The 23516-nt window shown below is 37.6% G+C and overlaps 2 protein-coding genes across 3 annotated transcripts in view; both read left to right on the top strand.

Moving 5' to 3' along the window:
* The window catches only part of LOC149849241 (putative glycerol-3-phosphate transporter 5), a 68533-nt gene that overhangs the window by 38519 nt on the left and 6498 nt on the right, over positions 1–23516 (top strand). The window contains exon 3 of one of the 2 annotated variants that reach the window (XM_090013817.1): positions 20194–20701. The exons of the other annotated variant lie outside the window; for it this stretch is intronic. The gene's annotated coding sequence lies outside the window, so the exon portion shown is untranslated. Of the gene's footprint in view, positions 1–20193; positions 20702–23516 lie in introns of those variants that run through there. 2 annotated transcript variants of the gene reach the window in all.
* Positions 1933–21870, top strand: LOC149849242 (uncharacterized). The gene is made up of 5 exons (XM_090007791.1): positions 1933–2501; positions 3243–3432; positions 3535–3726; positions 3925–4038; positions 21616–21870. Exons 1-5 carry the CDS (start codon positions 1933–1935, stop codon positions 21868–21870), a joined length of 1320 nt encoding a protein of 439 aa, XP_089863917.1.

Genomic DNA, 23516 nt, shown 5'->3' with positions numbered 1-23516 from the left:
ATAAAAAGAGCAGCGTCAGTATAACACGATTTAAATCTCAAATTTAACATAGTTCTACTGAACCGATTATACCATGCTTTAGGGACTTGTTTAAGCTCATATAAAGCTTTATGAAGGTGGAGAACCATGTCTTTTTTAATATTTAAACCAAGGGGATGCTCCATGTTGACTTTGTTGATGCATATGGGTAGTTTAGTAACTACTCAAGAGGTCAGGGGCATTATTGTAAATAAGGTACTTTAGTCTAATCTCTCTGTTTAAGTGAGATTAGACCTAATTAGCAATAACAATTCTTTTCTTCCCCTCTCTCTCTCTCTCTTTTTCTTTTTTTGTTTTCAGGCAGTCACCCTAGCCGACATCAACATGGTATCAGAGCCACCCATCATGGGTGATTAACATCGTCAACGACGACGCTGCTCAGTCGCCACCGCGAGTCGTCGCTGCCTGAAGACGCCTTTGCAGTATCGCTGGGGTCGCCTCCGTGCGCAGGTGACGTGAACGACACTGATTAGCCGCCGCTGCGAGACGTCGCTGCCTGAAGACGCCTCTGCAGTATCGCTGGGGTTGCCTCCGTGCGCAGGTGACGCGACTGTTGTGAAAGTCGTTGCCGCCGCTGCTATTGCTGGGGTCGCCGCTGCTATCGCTGGGGTCGCCGCTGCTTTTGCCGTGACTGGACCGCTGTGTGGAAGACAAATTTGGGTTTCACAGCAGCCTCATGACCACTGTTGAGGTCTGATTGATGGTGATGCAACCAGTACTCAATATGGCTGAAGTTGTAGTCGATGGAGCAGGTATGTGCACGCAACAGCAGGGAGACCCTGACCGTGTCAATGGTTGTCGAATAATATTTTTTTTGGTCGTGGTATGCATCTTGTCACAACTTTTTAAGATTTTATCAGTATGATTAAAATCTGGTAGAGTCGGCTTCTCAGACTGGTAGTTGGTGTGCACGTCAGACTCGAGTTTTCAGCAGTTGGTAGTTGCGTGTGGTTGTATTTCCATGGCTGAAATGCAGAGGTTAGACATGAAGACTGAAACTGTGTCTGATTATAAAGCCTTTGCAAATCCATTTTCATATGGATCATCCGTAAAGTTGGATGAGACTAACTATGCTAGATGGCCGCGTACGTTCATGATGTTTGTTTCAGGGCATCGTAGAAAACATATTTTGTTGGAAAATGAGCCTACAGATAAAACTGGAAAGTATGCTACATGGGAAGAGGACAATGATATTGTTATGTCTTGCATTATGAATAGTGTGCAACCTCACATAGCCGACGAGTTTATTTATTACACCTCTGCAAAACAAACGTGGGGTAATTTGCAAGATACTTATTCTCAAGAAACTAATATAAATTGCAGCAAGGAGAACAAACTCTAGCCCAATATTATGCCTCTGTGAAGGCAACTTTTGAGAGACTAAATGCTCATAGACCATTATGTTGTGACAAACAAAAATTACACCAGGAGCATACCATGGTCGCACGGTTCGTGACTGGCTTGTCAACTGAATTCTCAGTTGCCAAAGTTCAGATGTTGAAAGGCTCAGATGTTCCCACTCTTGTGGAGGCATATAATTGACTGAGCAGGCTTGTCATGTCCCTTCCTTCATCTCAATCGGAATCACAAACCTCTGCTCTATCTGTTTCCTATTGTTGAGGCCGAGGTTTTCTTCCTAATTCTCGAGGTCGTGGACATGGTTGAGGCCCGGGAGGATGGGGCAAGCTCCAGTGTACCTACTGCGGAAGATTTGGGCATTTAGAAGATAGATGTTTTGACAAGAATGGTCGACCTCCCACATCTTCAGCTAAAGTTGTTCCTACGTCACAAGTGGCCAAACCCGAGTCCCCCACTGTTCCTCCTAGTGATTCGGTTACGCTCACTCGTGCTGAGTATGATGATTTGTTGGCACATATTCCGTCTAGTTCCCCCATGGCTGATATTGTATGCTCCGCAGGTGAAGAATTATCTTGCCAAGGTAGTAGGTGGATTATTGATTTCGGGGCATCTAGCCATTTGTGTGGAAATGAATGTGATTTTTCATTGTTGAATAGTGTTGCTAATCATAAAAAGGTTGTTCTTGCCAATGGGAGTTCCTCTTCCATTGTTGGCCAGGGAAATATCTCCATCTCCCCTACTCTTCAGTTATCAAATGTTCTCCATGCCCCTTCATTCCCTCAAAATTTGTTATATGTTAGTCGTGTTGCAAAGGAATTAAATTGTCGAGTAATATTTGGTCCTGCCTGTTGCACTTTTCAGGACTTGCTGACGGGGAAGACGATTATTGGAGGCTACGAGGAAGGTGGAGTCTATTATCTACACCAACTAGTTGGCTCTGTTCATTCCGCAGTTGAGTTTTGTTCTAGTCCGCTGCTTTGGCATCATCGTCTTGGTCATCTTTCGTTGCTTAAATTGCGTAGATTTATTCCTCACATCTCGCCGTCCACTACTCTGTTGTGTGAAGCATGCCAGCTTGGGAAGCATCATAGGAGCTCATTTCCGTTCAGTCAGAGTCCTTCAAGTCAAAATTTGTTTGATTTTCTTCATGTTGATGTTTGGGGTCCAAGTAGAATTCCTAGTCGTTCTAAGTGTCGTTATTATTTAGTCATTGTAAATGATTTTTCCCGATTATCTTGGGTATTCTTGTTAAAAGATAGGGTTGAAGCCCCCATTATTCTTAAATCCTTGATTATTGAAATAAAAACTCACTTTAATTCTTGCGTCAAAGTTGTTCGCACTGACAATGCTTTTGAATTCAAATCCTCTCAATTATTACAATTTTACAAAAATCTTGGGATCCAACCTCAGACTTCTTGTCCTCATACCTCGCAACAAAATGGAGTAGCGGAGCGCAGGCATAGACACATTCTAAATGTTGCCTATTGCCTTACGATTCAGTCTAATATGCCTGCTTCTTACTAGGGAGATGCGGTTTTAAATGCCTTACTAGGGAGATGCGGTTACTGTATGCCTTCAACTTCTGTGGGGGATCGTATTCTCATTCAAATTCTCAGATCTGAAGCTCCTCTTTTCCCTATCTCACCAAAAGTGTTTGGTTGTGTGTGCTTTGTGCATAAACTTGGTCCCAACCGAGATAAATTGTCACCCCAATCTATAAAATATATTTTTGTTGGGTATCCCAAGCACCAAAAACGATATCATTGTTATGATCCCATATCTTAGAGAGAGTATGTCAGTGCAGATGTTTCCTTTTTTGATTCTATCACATATAATTTTTCTAGTACTTCTCCGAGAATACATGCTAATCAAGGTGATTCATTCCCTCTTCCTGTTCCTCCTTTTCCATTAGAGCCTGTTAGTCTTGAGCCTCTTGTTCTCAGTCCGACTCCGTCTCGTTACAAAAATCCTCCTGTGGTGTACACACATCGAGCTCCACCCAACTCTATGCCTGTGCCATCAACTTCTCCAGAGGTGAGTGTTCCTGACCCTACTGACGATTCTCTTGTTGATGGTGATTTACCTACTGCTCTTTGAAAAGGAAAAAGGCAATGTACACTTCATCCTATTTTTCAGTTTGTTTTCGAGGCAAAACTTGGTGAAAATATGAAGAATTTTGTATTAGCACTATCTGCTACCTCAGTTCCTCTCAATCATCATCACGCTCTTCTGGACCCCAAATGGGCTAAGGCCATGCAAGATGAAATGGATGCACTGCTTTTTCGGAGAACATGGGACTTAGTCGATCCTCCACTTGAGGCTGATATTGTTGGTTGTAAATGGGTCTATACTATTAAGTATAACTCAGATGGATCGATTGAAAGGTTTTAGGCCCGCCTGGTTGCTAAAGGCTATACTCAAACCTATGGAGTGGACTTCTTTGAAACATTCTCTCCTGTTGCTCGTCTTGGGACTATTCGTCTTGTTTCATCAGTCGCAGTGCACCATGGTTGATCTCTATGTCAGCTTGATGTGAAAAATGCCTTTCTGTATGGAGACTTGGAAGAAACAGTTTACATGCAGCAACCTCTGGGGTTTGAAGTTCCGGGGGAGTGTCAGAAGGTGTGCAAGTTGAACAAGGCAAGTCTCCAATAGAGTCCCCGTGCGTGGTTCTCTACAAGGTTTTAAAACCCGTGACTCGGAACTCGACTTGTTTTTTATTGACTCGTGACTTGGAAGGTCAACTCGGTGACTCGGACCGGGTTTTGTTAACTTTTGATTTTAAAGCAAAAACAATATATAATTTGTCTCAAACCATGTTTTTCAGTAAACATATAGTCTAAAGAGTTGACAGAATAAAAAATTGCAAGTTCAGAGTAGAAAAAGTACAGACTTCTTCATAACAAGGTCACATGGAAAGATCAAGTTACATGAAGAAGCTGATGAACCATAATACAACTACAACAAAAGATAAATAGAAATAAAAAGGACATTAATGAATACCTTAAATTCAAAGGTGATTAGCTTATTGAGCCAAAGCATGCTGCTCATATTTGACTCAGGTTTAGCTAGATGAATATTGATTGTCCCCAGCTAGAACCGAGCAATTTTCATTTGCATGTCTTTGGTATTCAATGAAGGCCCCATGTAACTGAGTCCAGAAACATACTTAAACTCAAGTTTCTAAATAGAATGGTTTAGGAATTTCAGCTAAACTTCTCCAAAAGACACCCTAGCTTTTGTTAGCTTTCCTTTCTAGTGATCTCACCTCATTGAGAACATCAACACATCATCTTGCATAGAAAGCCAGATTGAATTAGTTGCAACAAGGTAAAACAACAATAAGAGAATGAATCACCAGAAGAAATTCCAATTATGACCAAGGGAAATGCTGTCACATGGATACATGTACAAGCATACTGTACAAGATCAGCACAACTGGTATGATATGGGTGTTTCTGTCAAAAAATAAGGATGCCAGGGTACAGATTGTTATGCACAGGTGTGGGTGCAGGTATATTTAAGATTGCAAAAAAAGAATTTCACAAGAATATGCAGATACAAAATTTCAAACTTTGTACAAGAATATATTTGTATATACAATGAAGGATATGATATGAGTGCATAAAGTGAGAGGTGTATTTAAGATTGCAAATAGAGAAATTCACAAGAATATGAAGATAAACAAATACAGACTTTGTACAAAAATGTATTTTTATATACAATGAAGGATATGATATGTGTTCATAAAACAACACTCAAAGGCACCCAACACCAGAACATGAAGTACAAGCACCTATACGTGAATGCTTCACTTTTTTGTTAGATCTTTGAATCATTTTTTTTTGCCAATATGTTTAATCAACACATAAAGATTGATAGATTATTGTATCTTTGAACTGGTTTGTCTTGTAATTTATTATTTATTATTGAATTATTATTTTGAAATACCCAACAACAACAACTACGCCTTCATCCCAAAACAATTGGGGTCAGCGATATGAACCAAAAAAGAAATTCATTTTGGGTCTTCCACATGAATCCTTTTCCTCCAATCATTTCTATCCAACGCCATGTCCTCGGTGAGGTTCAAAGCATTCATATCCTTTCCTATCATCTCCATCCAAGTCTTCCTAGGCCTACCCCGACCTCTTTTAACTAATATATTTTCCCATTTCTCCAACCTTCTAACTGGAGCATCATTAGGCCTTCGCCGAATATGTCCAAACCACCGTAAACGATTCTCTCGCATCTTATTTTCAATGGGTGCAACACCTACCTTCTTACGTATCTCTTCGTTCCGAATCTTATCTTTTATTGTATTTCCACACATCCATCTAAGCATCCGCATCTCAGCTACACTCATTTTTTGAATATGATGTCTCTTGGCAGCCCAACATTCCGTACCATATAGTAAAGCGGGTCTAATAGTCGTCCTATAAAACTTTCCCTTCAACCGCAATGGCATTCTACGATCGCACAGCACTCCAGCAGCACTTTTCCATTTCATCCACCCAACCTTTATCCTATGATTTACATCTCCATCAATTTCTCCATACTTTTGAATGATGGATCCCAAATATTTGAAATAATCATTCACCGGTATATCTTGCTCACCAAGCTTCACTACACTCCCATCACTACTTCGTTGCTTACTAAACCGACATTCCATATATTCAGTCTTACTCTTACTCAACTTAAAACCTCTAGCTTCCAATGTCTGTCTCCATAATTCTAACTTAGCATTAACCCCAGCTCTAGACTCATCAATCAAAACAATATCATCAGCAAACAACATACACCACGGTACATTTTCTTGAATTGATCTCGTAAGCTCATCCATCACTATCGCAAATAGGAAAGGGCTTAAAGCAGATCCTTGATGTAACCCAACCGTTATCGGGAAATTGGTTGTCACCCCTCCACAAGTGCGGACATTGGTTACTACTCCTTCATACATATCTTTAATTATACTAATGTACTTGAGAGAAACACCTTTCTTCATCATTGTCCACCAGAGAACGTCCCTAGGTACTCTATCGTATGCCTTCTCTAAATCAATAAAAACCATATGCAAATCTTTGTTCCTCTCTCTATATCTTTCAATAAGTTGTCTAAGAAGATGTATAGCTTCCATAGTTGATCTTCCAGGCATAAAACCAAATTGATTCTCCGATATCATGACAACCTTCCTCAACCTAGACTCAATCACCCTCTCCCAAAGTTTCATAGTATGACTCATGAGTTTTATACCACGATAGTTTGTGTAATCTTGTATATCACCCTTATTCTTATATAAAGGCACCAAAGTACTCTTCCTCCACTCATTAGGCATCTTATTTGTTCGCCAAATCAAGTTAAAAAGATTTGTCAACCATTCTAAACCTTTCTCTCCCAAGCATTTCCAAGCCTCGATAGGTATACCATCTGGGCCAACTGCCCTTCTTGATTTCATTTTCTTCAAAGCCTCTGCAATTTCTTTCTTTTGAATCTTGCGCATGAAGTCACGATTTATCTCATGAAAAGGAATGGAGAAGTCTCCAAGATCTTGAGCATGACTATCATTAAATAGCTTATCAAAATAATCTTTCCATCTCTCCTTAATCTCCTCATCTTTGACTAAAACCCTTTGCGTTTCATCTTTGATACATCTAACCATACCCAAATCCTTCGATTTCCTATCTCTCATCTTTGCAAGCCTATAAATATCCTTCTCGCCTTCTTTGGTATCCAACTTGTCATAAACCTCCTTATATACCTTAGCCCTCGCGTTTCGAACAACTTTTTTAGCTTCCTTCTTTGCTATCATATACTTTTCCAAATTCTCATTATTTTGAAATACCCAAAAAATCAAATTTCAAATATCCCAGAACTCGGCCGAGTCAAGGCAAGCCGAGTTTACCCTGCCGGGTTGACTCGCTGGAGGGCCGAGCCAAGCCGAGTAAAAAACCTTGGTTCTCCAAGCTGGCTGAGGTCATGTCAGCATTTGGGTTTGTCCGCTCTGCCTCAGATCACTATCTTTTTATTAAAAAGACTTGCACAGGGATTGTGGTCATGATAGTATATGTTGATGACATTATAGTCACAGGGAGCAGTGAAAAAGACATTTTTCTGACACAAAGTCCCATCTTCAGAAACACTTTGTGATAGGATCTGGGACCACTTAGATATTTCTTAGGCATAGAGGTTGCAAGGAGTAAAGACAGACTGGTTCTGTCACAGCAAAAATATGTCTTGGACTTGCTGAAGGAGACAGGGATGTTAGGTGCCAAACCTGCAAGGATTCCTATGGATCCCAATGTTAAAATATATATATATATATATACTTATATATATATACATCCGTATATATATAAATATATATATATATATACATATATGTATATATATATATACTATTTCTCATTTAGATAAATACCCGATAGGGGTATTCTTGTAAAACCACATATGTATCTTTTTCCTTTTTATTTTTTCTCTTTTTCCCCTTTTCCTTTTTCTTTTTTCTTTATTTTTCCTTTTTTGTAATGACCACAAGGGGGCCCCACACTTGTAGTCGTTGGGGCTCCAACGGTCAGATTTCTGACCGTTGGGGCTCCCAACGACTACAAGGGAGCCCCCCTTGTGGTTCCTTTTAGTGCTTCCCTCCTCTATAAATAGAGGAGGTCTTCCCCTCTTAAATGTATGGGTTTTTACACCCTTCTCTTCCTTTCTTCAATAAATCCAACTTATGACTTTAAGTCATTTCCTATATTTGTGAGTTTTTGTGTGCACATTTGGTGTTTGTGTTCTTGGCTCTTGTAGTCACTCTTAAGGAGTGACTTTTGCTCTATTGGTGCTTCCGCCTCTTTTCATTACATGGTATCAGAGCTCGGTTGGTGATTGGGCTTCTCTTTTGACATCTTGGAAAGCGTGCCTCGCAAAGTTTTGAAGAAAGGAAGTATATTTGGTGCCGATGGAACGTGACTCTAAAGTGGAGCTCTCTTTCAAGCTAAATGGGTCCAACTATCTCATGTGGGCCTCCGCTATGGAAAATCATCTAAGAGGTAAGAAACTTTGGGGACTACTCCCGAACCCTCTCTTGTTCTTATCAAAATTGAAAATGAAGTTGAAAAGGCTTTAGATGGCGATGAGCGCATCAAAGCCATTAATGAACATCAATCCAAAATCGAGGATTGGGAAAGCAACCATGCCAAAATCTTGGCATGGTTTATGAACAACGTAGATCTTAAAAATTGTGCCAATATTGCCAAGTTTAGAAGAGCCAATGAGGCTTGGTTTTTTCTTAAGGGTATGTATACCCAAAAGGATCTTGCTCGGCAATTCTTTTGCCAAGAAAAAATTCGTTCCACCAAACAAATGGACATGAGTGTCCGGGACTATTTTAGCTCTCTAACTCCTCTTTGGGATGAGCTTGCCCTTCTTGAGCCCAAATGGGTTGCTCCACAAGACATTGAACTAAGAAGGGAACAAATTGAAAATGAGCACTTTTTTCAATTCCTTCATGGACTTCGCCCGGAATTTGAACAAGTGAGGGCATCTCTTCTCCATAGAAGCAAAGCCCTACCTATTGAAGATGCTCTTGCCGAGGTATGTCAAGAAGAAACTCGACTTGGCTTGAGCATTAGGAATGATGAAGTTTTGGCCGTTAATAGGCCCAGATCAAATGTTAAAGCATATAGACCTCCCCACTTTAACAAAAATATCAATGGGCCTAGAAGGGGGATAATATGCCATTATTGTAATGAATCGGGTCACATTAGACCGGCTTGTCCAAAACTCAAAGGAAAAGTTGCCGTGGTTGGGGAAACTTCTCCAAAGAAGGAAGAAAGTACCAAAGAAGGAGATATCAAAGAAACTCTAAATCACATCTCCGAAGTTCTTCAACATCTTCTCAAGACTTCTCCTTCAACATCCGGGGCCGCCATTGCCTACTCTTCATCTCCTCTAGGTATGTGGATACTAGACTCCGGTGCTTCTTTTCATATGACATCTCATAAAAATTCTCTTTCAAATATTTTTTCCGAACCTATATCTTCTTGTGTTTCAACGGCCGATGATACATCACTAAAAATTGAAAGTATTGGATCTCTTGATTTCAAAAACTTCTTTGTTCCTAAAGTTAGAATCGTTCCTAAAATAAATTTAAATCTTTTTTTCGTATCTCAAATCACCGATCATGGATGCCAAGTCTCTTTCTCACCTAAGGATTGCACCGTGCAGGATCTCCAGTCAGGGAAGCTGATTGGGCAAGGCCATAGAAGGGGTGACCTCTACTTTATGGATTTTTTGACTCTCCCATCTAAGGCATCATGCAATCTTGTAAAAGACAAAAGTATTGGAATATGGCATGAGAGACTTGGCCATCCAAATTTTGTAAAAATGTCTCTTTTCCGTTTTTGAACAATACTTGTAAAGACAATCACATGACTTGTAAAGATTGCATTTTTGGGAAATCTAAAGCTATTCCATTTCCACAAAAAAGTTACTTTACCACTCGGCCATTTGAACTTATTCATTCCGATGTGTGGGGACCTTCCCCTATTTTGTCTAAAGGAGGTTTTTCGTATTATGTGGTATTTATTGATGATTTTACTCGATTCACGTGGATTTACTTCCTAAGTCGCAAATCCGAAGTTTTCTCCTTCTTTAAAGAATTTCATGCAATGGTCAAAAACCAATTTTTGGGAAATTTATCTATTCTTAGATCCGATTCGGGAGGCGAATATATGTCCAATGATTTTCAAAATTATTTAAAAGAAAATGGAATTTTCCACCAACGTTCTTGTCCCAACACTCCACAACAAAATGGACTTGCGGAAAGAAAGCATAGGCACATAATAGAGACTACAAGAACGTTATTAATCTCAAGAAACATTCCAAAATCCTTTTGGGCCGAAGCGGTTCTAACCTCTACATATCTTATCAATAGAACCCCTTCGTCTTCTTTAAAAAATCTTTCTCCATTTGAAAAACTTTACAATATGTCTCCCAATTACAAAAGACTAAGAATTTTTGGATGTAAATGTTTTGTTTTAACTCACAAGAATGATAAACTTTCCCCTAGGGCTATTGAATGTATTTTTTTGGGATATGGCGAAAAACAAAATGGGTATAGATGTTTTGACATACTTAAAAATAAGCTTTATATCTCTAAAGATGTCACATTCCTTGAAGATGAAAGTGGTTTTTCGCACCAACCGAATGAAAATATTGATTATTCATTCTTATTTGACTTATTGCCTAAAGAAAACATCATAGATGATCATATTGATTCTAATGAATCTCTTAGTGAAGATCTTGTTGAAAATCCAAACGATGATCAAAACTTTGAAGAAAATATTTCAAGACAAATTCAAGTCTACTCTAGAAGGAATGAAAGGAATCCTCCTTGTGCCCTTGAAAAATTTTCCCAAAATGAGATCACCGAAGAGACTTCTCAAAGAAGATCAAATCGGATTTCCAAATTACCAAATAGATTTGTTTCTTATGACTCTTTTTCGCCTAACTTTCGAGCATGCCTTCTTGCTCTTCACTCTTTTCATGAACCATCTCATTACAATGATGCTAAGCAATATGCTCATTGGAATGAAGCTATGCAACTTGAACTTAATGCTCTTAAAAAGGCACAAACTTGGGAAATCATTGATCCTCCCAATGGCAAGAAACCCATCGGATGTAGATGGGTTTTTAAAGTAAAAACTAAGAGTGATGGTTCATTGGAAAGGTATAAGGCTAGGTTGGTAGCCAAAGGATATGCCCAAGAGTATGGGGTAGATTATGATGAAACCTTTGCCCCCGTTGCTCGAATGACTAGTGTTCGAGCTCTTATTGCTATAGCCGCAGTTAAAAAATGGCCAATTTTTCAACTTGATGTTAAAAATGCCTTTTTGAATGGTAATTTAAATGAAGAAGTGTATATGGAACCACCTCCAGGTATGGATTTAAATGGAAAAATTTTGAAATTAAAAAAGGCTTTATATGGTCTTAAGCAAGCACCTAAAGCTTGGTATGATAGGTTTAGTAACGTATTAATAAATTTAGGATTTTCTTCTTGTTATACTGACACTGCTCTTTTTGTGAAAAGAACATGTGACTCCATTATTATGCTTCTGCTGTATGTTGATGATATGATCATCACTGGGAATGACAAAAAGGGAGTAAATGATGTTAAGTCTATGCTAAAAGATACCTTTGATATGTCTGACCTTGGTTATTTGCGATATTTTTTAGGTATTGAAGTGGCTTATTCCGAACATGGATACATCTTATCTCAGATGAAGTTAGTTGCTGAAATTTGTACCAAATCAGGAATATCTGATGAAAAGAAAGTTGAGACTCCCGAAGTTATCAATGCAAAACTTAGACTTGAAGATGGTGTTCTTCTTGAAGATCCAACTCCCTACCGTCAATTAATTGGATCCCTCACTTATCTATCCATCACCCGTCCTGACATAGCTCATGCGGTTCATGCAGCAAGCCAGTTCCAGCACGCACCTACCACGGTTCATATGGCGGCCGTAATGAGAATTGTGCGATATATCAAAAACACCATCTCAAAGGGACTCTTCTTATCCTCTTCCTCATCTCTTGAATTGACTGCTTTTACTGATGCTGACTGGGGAGGCAATCCCAATGATCGTATCTCAATTACGGGTCTTTGTATCTTTTTAGGTGAATCTCTCATCTCGTGGAGATGCAAGAAGCAACAGAAAGTCTCCTTATCATCTACTGAAGCTGAGTATCGGGCTATGGCGATGACAACTATGGAAATCGTATGGCTCAGAAGTCTCCTTGCTGACATGGGCGTCCTCATTTCCACTCCTACCAAGCTCTGCTGTGATAACAAAAGTGCGATATACATTACCAGCAATCACACCTTTCATGAACGGACAAAGCATATCGAGATGGATTGCCATTATGTTCGAGACGAATATCTCAGAGGGACTATCTCATTACCATATGTTACTTCAGAATATCAGCTGGCTGACTTCTTCACCAAAGCGCTTCCAACTCCACGATTTATGTTCCTCCTTAGCAAACTTTCGGTCTTCTCCCCGTAAAGTTTGAGGGGGCGTGTTAAAATATATATATATATATATATATAACAAGACCCAGATCCGAATCCCATGCTCTAAGTGCTGAAACTTGTGAGTCCACCCATGGGACGCCCCCTCTTGAAAATGGAGCTGAAGACTTGGTGGGACCCATCCCAAGGGCAACACCTCCTAATTCTGGAGGCAAGGGCGTGAAAGAGGTCTTTAAGTGCCTCTCTAAAGATGGCAAATGGAAGTCCAATGTGTGGACTAAAAATGGAGAAGACCCTACTTTTGGTTTGGTCCAAGTAGGCTTAACCAAGTATAGCCTAGCCTATTTGGGTTTAATTAGATTTAGTTTTTTCCTATTTATTTAGGTTTTATCTAGATTTAATATTTGTTTGTAATTTGTTTTGGGCATTATATGCCGTCTTTGGCTTATATATAGAGGCCTTGTTCCCAACTTCCCCAAGCCAAGCCGTGGCGTCTCTAACCTCTCCCAGCTGGACCAACCTCCATAGCAGATCTCAACCCAGCTAACCTAAGTCTAGTAAGTCGTGCAAGCCTCTCCCTTAACCCCGAACCTAGATTAGAACCCTTCTAATCTATTCATTCTAAACCTGAATTCTGGCCTACCCTGAAAAGTTGTCAGATTTCAAAAAATCACCCAGCCCAAACTGTGAAGTATCTAAGTCTGCAAATTGGACCCAACATACTTTAGGTGTTAAATTGTAATTCATAAGACAATGTATTTTCTCTATATATTTTATATATATAAAAGAAGATACATATACATATATATATATATTTCATATATATGTACATGTATTCATCTACTTATATATATATATATATATATATATATATATATATATATAATATTTCTTTCTTGTATTAGCTATAGGGGTATTTTAGTCATTTCTACATTTTACACATATTCATGTTTTTGAATATGATTGTAATTCCTCCTTTTTAATTTTTATTATTTTTGTAATTTTTTTATTTTTTATTTTTGTTCTTTTTATGTAATATTTTTGTACACAGTCAGCCACTGACTGTTGTATACAGTTTAAAAAGATAGACGTTGGGCTGATTCCCAACGTCTCTAATAAGAGCCGTTGGGAATAGCCCAACGATTCTTTAAGTGTGCCTTATAAATAAGGGCTATGTGAGCCCATTGAACGTATGTATCACAATAAGGAGTTTTGTCTCCTTAAGCTTATAAACACTGTGCATTTATTGCACTTCTTTTGTGGTGTAAAGCTTATAAACAATGTGCATTTATTTTGTGTCTTGAGTATTTGAAGTATCAAGTTATTTGAAAACTTGATTGTTTGCAAGGATTCTTCACATAGTATCAAAGCCGTTGACAATTATTGAAGAAGATTGTGTGCCTCAAAAAGAGTGCACCTACCTTTCTCTTGATCCTTGGCGTGTAGACTACTTGCAATATATATCGAAAGAATCATACCACATCAAGTAAGCTCTAAAGACTCGCTTGTGGTAAAGATTATTGAAGAAGATCGTGTGCCTCGAAAAGCATGCACCTACCTTTCTCTTGATCCTCAGCGTGTAGACTGCTTACAACATATATCGAGAGAATCATACCACATCAAGTAAGCTCTAAAGACTCGTTTGTGGTAAGATCTTCTTCACTCTATATTCCCTTCTCAAAATGGGGAAAAAGACTCACTTCTCTCTTGGGTTCAAACTCAATGACTCAAATTATCATATTTGGGCCCGTAATATGGAAGCACATATCAAGGGTAAAGGGCTTTGGGGATATGTCCAAGGCTCAATACCGGAATCAGAACCAATGATTACTTTGGTAGAAAGAGGAAAAGTAAAGATTCTTAAAGGTGAAGAGAGAATCAAAGCGCTTTAAGACTATAGTAAGAAACATGAGGAATGGGAGATGAGAAATTTTAAAATCCTATCATTGATCTTCTTATCCGTTGAAACAAAGAATCAATGCCAACATTATCAAATTCAAAAAAGCCTCTTAAGCATGGCAATATCTTGAAAAAATATACACTTCAAGAGACTTGTCCCACAAGTACTATCTTCAAAAAAGGGCCTTGACCCTCCAACAAGGCGAAATGACTATTAGAAAGTATTTCGCGGAGTTGTCCTCTATTTGGGATGATCTTACCATGCTTGATCTCAAATGGAGTGGTGAAACCATTGAGCTTAGGCATAAACAATTAGAAGAGGATCGCATTTTCAACTTTTTAAATGGGCTTAGACTCGAATTTGAACAAATACGATCCTCCTTTCTATCCGCCTTTACTTCCTCTTCTCTTGAAGTTGTAATTACTAAATTAAGTGTAGAAGAGACTCGTATGGGTATAAGCAAAAATAACCCAAGTGTTCTTGCTACACCTTCCAACCAAGAAGAAGGTGAAAGCGTTAATGCCCTTTTAAAACCGAGAAACAATTTGAGAACCTATAAACCTCCCACTTCAAAAATCAAAATCAAGGAGCAAGGAAAAACAGTGGGCATGGCGGAAAAAGAGATTATAGCAAAATTGTATGCCACTTTTATAAGGAACGAGGGCACATCAAACCGGTTTGTCCAAAATGGAAGAAGTTGATAGCCATGACTACCACATCCTAACCCCAAAAGGAAGAAAGCTCATCTTCTTCTAATGGAGCTCTCTCTTTACATCAAATTGTGAAAGCGCTTCAACCTCTTCTCAAGGGAGCAATTTCTGGAGCCGCCATGTCAACTTTCTCTCCTCCCTGTAAGACTTCTTGGCTCTTAGATTCGGGTGCCTCCTTTCATATGTCTCCAAGTATTTGTTCCTTTTCCGAATATTCAAAAAAATCCTATTCATTCTTTGTTTCAACCGCGGATGAAACTTCTCTTGAAATCAAAGGAATTGGGAATTTTGAAAAACAAGTTTTTTTTTATCCAAAAAATTAGATTTATACCAAAATTGAACTTAAATTTGCTTTCGGTCTCTCAACTCTCGGAACATGGATGTGATATAAAATTCTCATCTAATAAATGTTGGATACAGGATCGCCTGTCCTGGAGGTTGATTGGGGAAGGCTCTAGGAAGGGAGATCTATACTATGTCGACTTCTTTCAAATTCCAAAAAACTCTTTTTGTAATGTTGTCCAACATAAAGATATTAATGTATGGCATAAAAGGATTGGACATCCCAATATTGTTAAAATTTCTTATTTACCTTTTGTTAAACATCTTTGTAAAAGTTATTTCACTTGTAATGATTGTACTCTTGGAAAGATTTGAAGTTTATCTTTTAATCAAAGATCTATGTTTACAACAAAACCATTTGAAATTGTCCATTCGGACGTATAGGAACCGACACTTGTTTTATCAAAAGGGGGGTTTTCGTATTATGTGATTTTTGTTGACGATTACACTAGATATTGTTGGATATTTTTTCTTAAGCACAAACATGAGGTATTTACGACATTCAAAACATATTATATGATGATCAAAAACCAATTTAATGGTGACTTGAAAATTCTTAGAACCGACTCTGGAGGAGAATACTTATCAAATGAATTCAAAAGATATCTTGAGAGTTATGGTATTCTCCATCAAAAATCTTGTCCGAAAACACCTTAACAAAATGAATTAGCCGAAAGAAGACATAAACATATTATTGAAACTACTCGAACCCTTCTCATTTTACAGAACATACAAATTTTTTTTGGGCCGAGGCAGCTCTCACATCTGTCTATCTCATAAATCGGCTTTCATCCAAAAATTTAAACAAAATTTTGCCCTTTGAAAAGTTGTACACAAAAGAACCTAATTATAATAGGTTAAGAATTTTTAGATGCAAATGTTTTGTTCTTATGGACAAGAATGACAAGTTTTCACCAAAAGCTATCACATGTGCTTTTCTTGGTTACTCTGAAACTCAAAAGGGGTTTCGATATTACAATATTAAAAACGACAAATTATATGTGTCCAGAAATGTGAGTTTTCTGAAAAATGTTAGTGGGTTTGAAAGATGTGAACCTTAAGAAAATATGGATTATTCCTTTTTATTTGAGTTATTATATAGAAATGATGATGCTAGTGATGATTAGTTCCCACATAATGACTCTAGTGATAATGAAGTTGAGGAAAATAACTCTTTATTACACCCACCTTCCTGTCAACATATTGATGAAGGAACATCTAGAGATCCTATCACATATTCCCATAGAGATAAAAATAGTTTTAGAAGTGCAATAAAAAAATATAACGAATCTAGTGGAACTACCTCTTCAAATGAAAAAAATTCACGAAGAACTGAGATAAATAGAAAAGTCCCTTCTAGGTTCATTTTTTATGATTCATTCACACCTAAACATAGAGCTTGCCTTAGTGCCATTCACTCATATGTGAAACCTAAAAACTTTGAAGAAGCCAAAAAAAATATTGAATTGATAGAAGCTATGGATAATGAACTTAGAGCTCTCAGAAAAGCGAAGACCTGGGAATTTCAAGATCTTCCTAAGGGTAAGAAAACCATAGGGTGTAGATGGGTGTTTAAGGTCAAAACCAAGAGCGATGGATCTCTTGAAAGATATAAAGCTCGTCTAGTAGCCAAAGGATATAGTCAAGAATACAAGATTGACTATGAAGAAACATTTGCCCTTGTTGCACGAATGATTATTGCCAGATGCCTTATTACCATCGCTTCTATTAAAAAATGGAACATCTATCAAATGGATGTTAAAAACGTCTTTTTAAATGGCGATCTTAATGAAGAAGTGTATATGGATGCTCTTTCAGGAATGAAGACTCCTAAAGGAAAAGTACTTCATCTCCAGAAAACACTTTATGGACTAAAACAAGCCCTCAAGGCTTGGTATGACAAATTTACTTTATAATGTTAAAAAATGAAGGATTCATGTGGAAGACCCAGAATGATTTTCTTTTTTGGTTCATATCGCCGATCCCAATTGTTTTGGGATGAAGGTGTAGCTGTTGTTGTTGTTGTAATGTTAAAAAATGGTTTCTCCTCATGTTTTACTGACACCACTTTATTTGTTAGAAAATCTAACACAGAAATAGTAATATTGCTGCTATATGTCGATGATATGCTAATAACTGGAAGCGATTCTAAAGGAATTAAGAGCATAAAATCTATTTTAAAAGATAAATTTGAAATGTCTGACTTAGGATTTCTGACCTACTTTCTGGGAATTGAAGTTGCATACTCACATAGAAGTTATTTTTTATCTCAAACTAAACTTGCTTCTGAGATTCTTGACAGGTCCGGTATTACCGATGATAAAATTTGTGAAACTCCTGTTATAGTAGGAACCAAAATGAAAATTGATGATGGAATTCTTCTCAAAGATCCCACTCCCTACAGACAGCTTGTAGGCTCCTTGATGTATCTGAGTATTACTAGACCAGATATTTCACATGCAATTCATAATGCCAGCCAATTTCAACATGCACCAACATCCGTTCATATGAGTGAATTCTGCGGATTATCAGATACATAAATGGATTATTGAGTAAGAGAGTATTTTTATTCACTTCCTCTGAATTAAATTTAATAGCTTATTACTGACTCTGATTGGGGAGGTGATCCAAATAACCGTCACTCCACCACTGGCTTTTGTGTGTTTTTAGGAGACTCACTAATCTCATGGAGATGTAAGAAACAACAAAAGATATCGTTATCTTCTACCGAAGCTGAATACTGAGCCATGACAACTATTACCATAGAGAGTGTATGGATTCATCAGCTACTAGAAGATATGAGGATTAATGTAGAAGGGCCCACCAAGCTATGCTGTGATAACAAGAGTGCAATTTATATTGTCAAAAACTACACATTTTATGAGCGGACCAAATACATTGAGATGAACTGCCACTATGTCCGAGAAACATATCTGAAAGGAGTCATAGATCTTTCATATGTAACTTCAGAATATCAGCTGACAGCGTTCTTCACCAAATCGTTGTGCTCTCTGCGATTCAAACTTCCTTCTTGGCAAACTTTCGGTCATTATGCCCTAAGTTTGAGGGGGGGTGTTAAATTGTAATTCATAAGACAATGTATTTTCTATATAAAAAAGAAGATACATATACATATATATATATATCATATATATGTACATGTATTCATCTACTTATATATAGAAAATATATATTTCTTTCTTGTATTAGTTGTAGGGTTTTTTTAGTTATTTTTACATTTTACACATTCATATTTTTGAATATGATTGTAATTCCTCCTTTTTAATTTTTATTATTTTTGTAATTTTTTTATTTCTTATTTTTGTTCTTTTTATTTAATATTTCTGTACACAGTCAGCCACTGACTGTTGTACACAGGTTAAAAAGATAGACGTTGGGCTGGTTCCCAACGTCTCTAATAAGAGCCGTTGGGAATAGCCCAACGACTCTTTAAGAGTTCCTTATAAATAAGGGCTATGTGAGCCCATTGAACGTATGTATCACAGTAAGGAGTTTTGTCTCCTTAAGCTTATAAACGTTGTGCATTTATTTTGTATCTTGAGTATTTGAAGTATCGAGTTATTTGAAAACATGATTGTTTGCAAGGATTCTTCACTTAGGGTGTCTAGTGTCTACCATCAAAATTTCACGATTTATTGAGCTCTCTATAAAGAGAACTTGATTTTACAAGTTGACCTGTTTGTCCCTAAAACCCAGTCTGTCCCTGTTTTTTTCTTCTAAAAATCATCTCTTAGTTCCTGTGTGGCCTACCCCTCAAATTTGAACCATACCTAGTTCAAGGTGTCCAAAATCATCCGTCCAAATTTGGGATTTTTTGTGGTCCCGTGTTGACCATTGTCCTAGTCCTTGACCTAATCCAGCCTTCCCCCTGCCCAAAAATCTTAACTTAGGACCAGGCTTGCATCAATCGGGCAAGATTTGGAATTTTGGTGCATTTTCTCATTTTTGAGCTCTAGCATGAATAGTGTCCAGATTCAACAAATCTGCCAAAATCTTGGATATTGATGGTTTTTGTTGACCATATTTGTTTGGGTTTGGGTTGTGTTTGGTATTAGAAACATTTAGTACTGATCATACCATCCGTTTTGGAGTGTGCGATGAGTTTTAAGGTGTTCTTGGGGATTTAGAACAGGCGGTACCTGTTTTCATGCATTTGCTTGTGTATCGACTGCTTGTATTGACTTTGTTGCTGCAGATTTTCTGTGAGCTTTGTTTTGGTGATAGTCAATCATGTTCTATCAATCCATCTGTTCCAGTTTCAGCGTCTTTAGATGATGCTTTTATGTTCTTAAGCATTTTAATGTGAATTAGGAAGGGTATACTTGTAGTGGCTGATTTGACGTAAGTTGCTATTTTCTGTGGTTGTTGGATAAGTAGTATCAGCAAATTTCTGTATTGTGTTTTTGATGTTTGTGTGCAGCATCTATATTGAAGTTTGGAGGTTGTGGTATGGGGAAAGAAAATAATCAGATTATACCTGTAAAATTTTATGGGACTAATTTCACATATTGGTCGAAGTTTATGCCAACTGTGATAAGGGGATTTGGATACATTGGTTATCTAGATGGCACCAAATCTAAGCCCACGAAAGGAGAAGACAATTACGATACACTATTCTTTAGTGGGAAAAGGATAAAGCCAATCTTGGTATTGTGTCTACCTCTTTTCGTGGGAGTAAGCTTAATATATCACAAGTTCATCATGACCCTTTTTTAACCATGAATCTTATTTCTGTTGGTCAAATAACTAAGCTCAATTGTAATATTACCTTTTCTCCTATTGATTGTGTTGTGCAGAATCCTCTATCAGGAAAGAGGATTAGATTTGGCCATAAAAAGGAGGACCTATATTATCTGGACTGATTGGACATGAGCAAGCAAAAGAGATATGAAGTTGGTCTCTGTGCAACTAGTTTGAATGAGTCTTTTTTGTGGCACTAGAGGATGGGACACATATCCAACTTTAGGTTGCAATATCTTGTCATTTCTGGTATGGGACACATATCCAACTCTAGGTTGCAATATCTTGTCATTTCTGGTAGTTTAGGATGGTTAAAGCTGGTAGTTTCGAGTCATCTGTAGAAATGTGCGAGTTGTTGGTTGGCTAAGTGTCATGCGTTGCCTTTTGGGATTAGAGGGAGAAACTCAGAGTCCATTTAAACTTTTACATTATCATGTATGAGGTACATCTCCTGTTTTGTCCAAGAGGGGTTAATCATACTTTGTCATATTCATAGATGATTGTTACATGGATTTATTTCTTTTTTTTTGAAATATATATGGATTTATTTCATAAAAAATATAAGTGAACTTTTTGAGATATTCAAGAAATTTTGTGAAATGATTGAAAATGAGTTTTCTGCTAAAATCAAAACTCTTTGTACTGATTATGAAAGAGAATATATTAGTGACATGTTTGAGAGTCTTTTGCAGGATAAGGGAATCAAACATCAATAGACTTGTCCCTACACTCCTAAGCAGAATGACGTAGCTGAAATAAACAACATGCACATCTTGGAGATCACTAAGGCTTTGCTTTTTGGTGTATGTGTAACAAAAAAATACTGGGCAGATGTAGTTTGCATGGCAATTTATCAGTTAATCGTTTGCCATCCGCAACTCTCAAAGGTGTATCCCCATTTCAAGTTATATAGAAAAATTCCTAATTATAGTATAATAAAAGTATTTTGGTGCATATGCTTTGTATTGTTACCTAGTAGATACAGGGATAAACTTTTTTCTCGCACAATAAAATATTGTTTCTTGGGTTTTACCTATGGCCAAAAGGAATACAAGTGTTATGGCCCAATGGAGAAGCAAATTTGGATATCTAGACATGTTTTTCATGAGGATATACCTTATTTTAGGCAGGATAAGATCAAAGAAAAGAATTCTATTGATTTCTCCTTCTTGATACCATTCCCTACAGAAAACAAAGTTGAGAGATATATGGGGGCCTAAGGGAAAGTAAATAAAGGAGGAGATGGTAGATTTGGTCAAACTTATTCTAGGAAGCAAGAAAATGTAGTGGAGATACCATTTTTTGATAATATTGAAGTAGTAGGAAACATATAGGCTAATTTTGATCTCCTTCTAGCTGATCTCGAGCATGTGAGTTGGAGTCTGCTTCCACATCTTCATCCACTCTACAAGTATGTCATGGTAATAGAGTTTGTCCCTCCTACTCGTTTTGTATTCTATGAGTTTTTTGTTTCTCAGCATCGTGCTTTCTTAGCTCTAATCTACTCATGTGTTGAGCTTAGTTTTTGTGTTGAGGCAACTTCTAAAGAAAAGTGGCAGTGTGCAATGGCTGAGGAACTTGAGGCTCTTGAAAGAATGCATGCTTGGGATCTTGTCCAACTCTCATCAGGCAAAAATGTGGTTGGCTACAAGTGGGTGTACAAGATAAAGACCAAGGCATATAGGTCAATCGAGAGGTATAAGGCCAGATTGGTAGCTGAGGAATATAGTTAACAATTTGTGATTGATTTTGCTGAAAAGTTTGCCACAGTTGCTCACATGACTATCATATAGACATTGCTTGCAATTGGATGTAAAAATGTATTATTCAATGGGGATTTGGATCAAGAGTATATGGAACTTTCTCTTGGTTCTTCAGACTCTCAAGGTAGGGTGTGCAAATTGAAGGGCACTCTATATGGGCTAAGGCAAGCACCTAATGCCTGATTTAAGAAGTTCAACATGGCTATGAAGTCACTTGGATTAGAGCAGATTAATCATGACTTTGCTTTGTTTGTGTCCTCGAATTGTGGAAAGTTTATTTTGCTTTTGTATGTTGATGATATATGATCATCAAAGGGGATGATGTGCAATAGATTCTTGACAACAAGAAAAGGCTGGCCAACATATTTGAAATGAAGGATCTAGAAAATTTGATGTACTTCATGGGATTGGAAGTTGCATACTCAAGGAGAGAAGTCACAACACAAGTATGCAATAGATCTTGTGATGATGGCTAGACTAGCTGATGACTCAAGAAAGGTTAGTACCCTAATGGAGCCAAATGCTAAATTGAGAGCAACAGATGGTGAGATGCTTGAAGATCTCGTGGTGTACATGCAACTTGTGGGTAGTCTAATATACTTGACTATCACTAGACCTGACATCTCATATGCAGTCCATGTAGTAAGTCAGTTTATGAGTACACCTACTTTAGTTTATTTTGCTGCTATACTAAGAATAATTCGGTATATGAGAGATACTCTACACTTTCAGATATTCTTTTCATACAGACATTAGAGCCTAGTGGGATTCAGATTTTGAAGGATCGACTAAGGATCGTCTCGCCACTATCGGATTTTATATTTTTCTTGAGAGCTCTTTGATATCCTGAAAGAGCAAGAAACAACAATGAGTTGTCTTGTCCACTACAGGGGTAGAATACTGAGCTCTGACTCAAGTCACTACAGAGATCATTGACCCTTGGGAGAACTTGGTATGGCACTTTATTATATAGCATCTTTCTATTGTGACAATATGAGTACTATTCATATTTCTAAAAATCTAAAATTTCATGTAAGACAGAGCACATTGAGATTGATTGTCACTTTACTAGAAGAGCCTATGAAGATGAGATCATATCATCATATGTGTTTACCAAGAGTTTATCTCCTCTACGCTTGGGATGATTCCGTTAGCATCATCTTAAGTTTTAGGGGGAGTGTTGAATAGTGTAGACTTCGAAATATGGAAGTCTACGTTATGTATCTTTAATAGCATGCTACCCTCTCTTCTCTTGTACATAAGATTATTTGTGAGGCAATTTCTGTATTTTATCAGTTGGTTAGAGTCAACAGTTTTTGTCCTCATGTAACGAAGAGGGATCGGCCCCCATTAGTGTATTCTTTTTCTCTTTCTTGGCAATGAAGTTTTCTTCAAGGGTTTCTTCTCATTCTTCTTGTTCATTGCTCTTGTTCCTCTACTCTCTTGTTCTCCATAGCGCAAACATGCAAGCACCTTGTACCTTTGTTGCAAATGCTCAAGATGTGCTCCCGTAGCAGGCTAGCAGCAGGTGTATACAATTCATAGTCATTTTTTTGTGTGACCTGAATTGGGAAATCTAGTGAATTTGATCCTTCCCTCTTTCACTAGTTAAACTG

This window comes from Nuphar pumila, chromosome 1 (assembly GCF_984573655.1).
Source record: "Nuphar pumila chromosome 1, dmNupPumi1.hap1.1, whole genome shotgun sequence".
In the NCBI taxonomy this organism is placed as follows: Eukaryota; Viridiplantae; Streptophyta; class Magnoliopsida; order Nymphaeales; family Nymphaeaceae; genus Nuphar; species Nuphar pumila.
The sequence above is the reverse complement of the archived record's forward strand: the minus strand, read 5'-3'. Positions and strand labels throughout refer to the sequence as shown.

Bases quoted from the DNA above. Each gene is read 5' to 3' on its own strand.
- LOC149849242 (XM_090007791.1), top strand. From the start codon at position 1,933: ATGGCTGATATTGTATGCTCCGCAGGTGAAGAATTATCTTGCCAAGGT. The intron at 2,502-3,242 runs GTTCAGTCAGAG...TAATTTTTCTAG, and splicing joins CATCATAGGAGCTCATTTCC to TACTTCTCCGAGAATACATG. The intron at 3,727-3,924 runs GTTGGTTGTAAA...TCTCTATGTCAG, and splicing joins CTCCACTTGAGGCTGATATT to CTTGATGTGAAAAATGCCTT.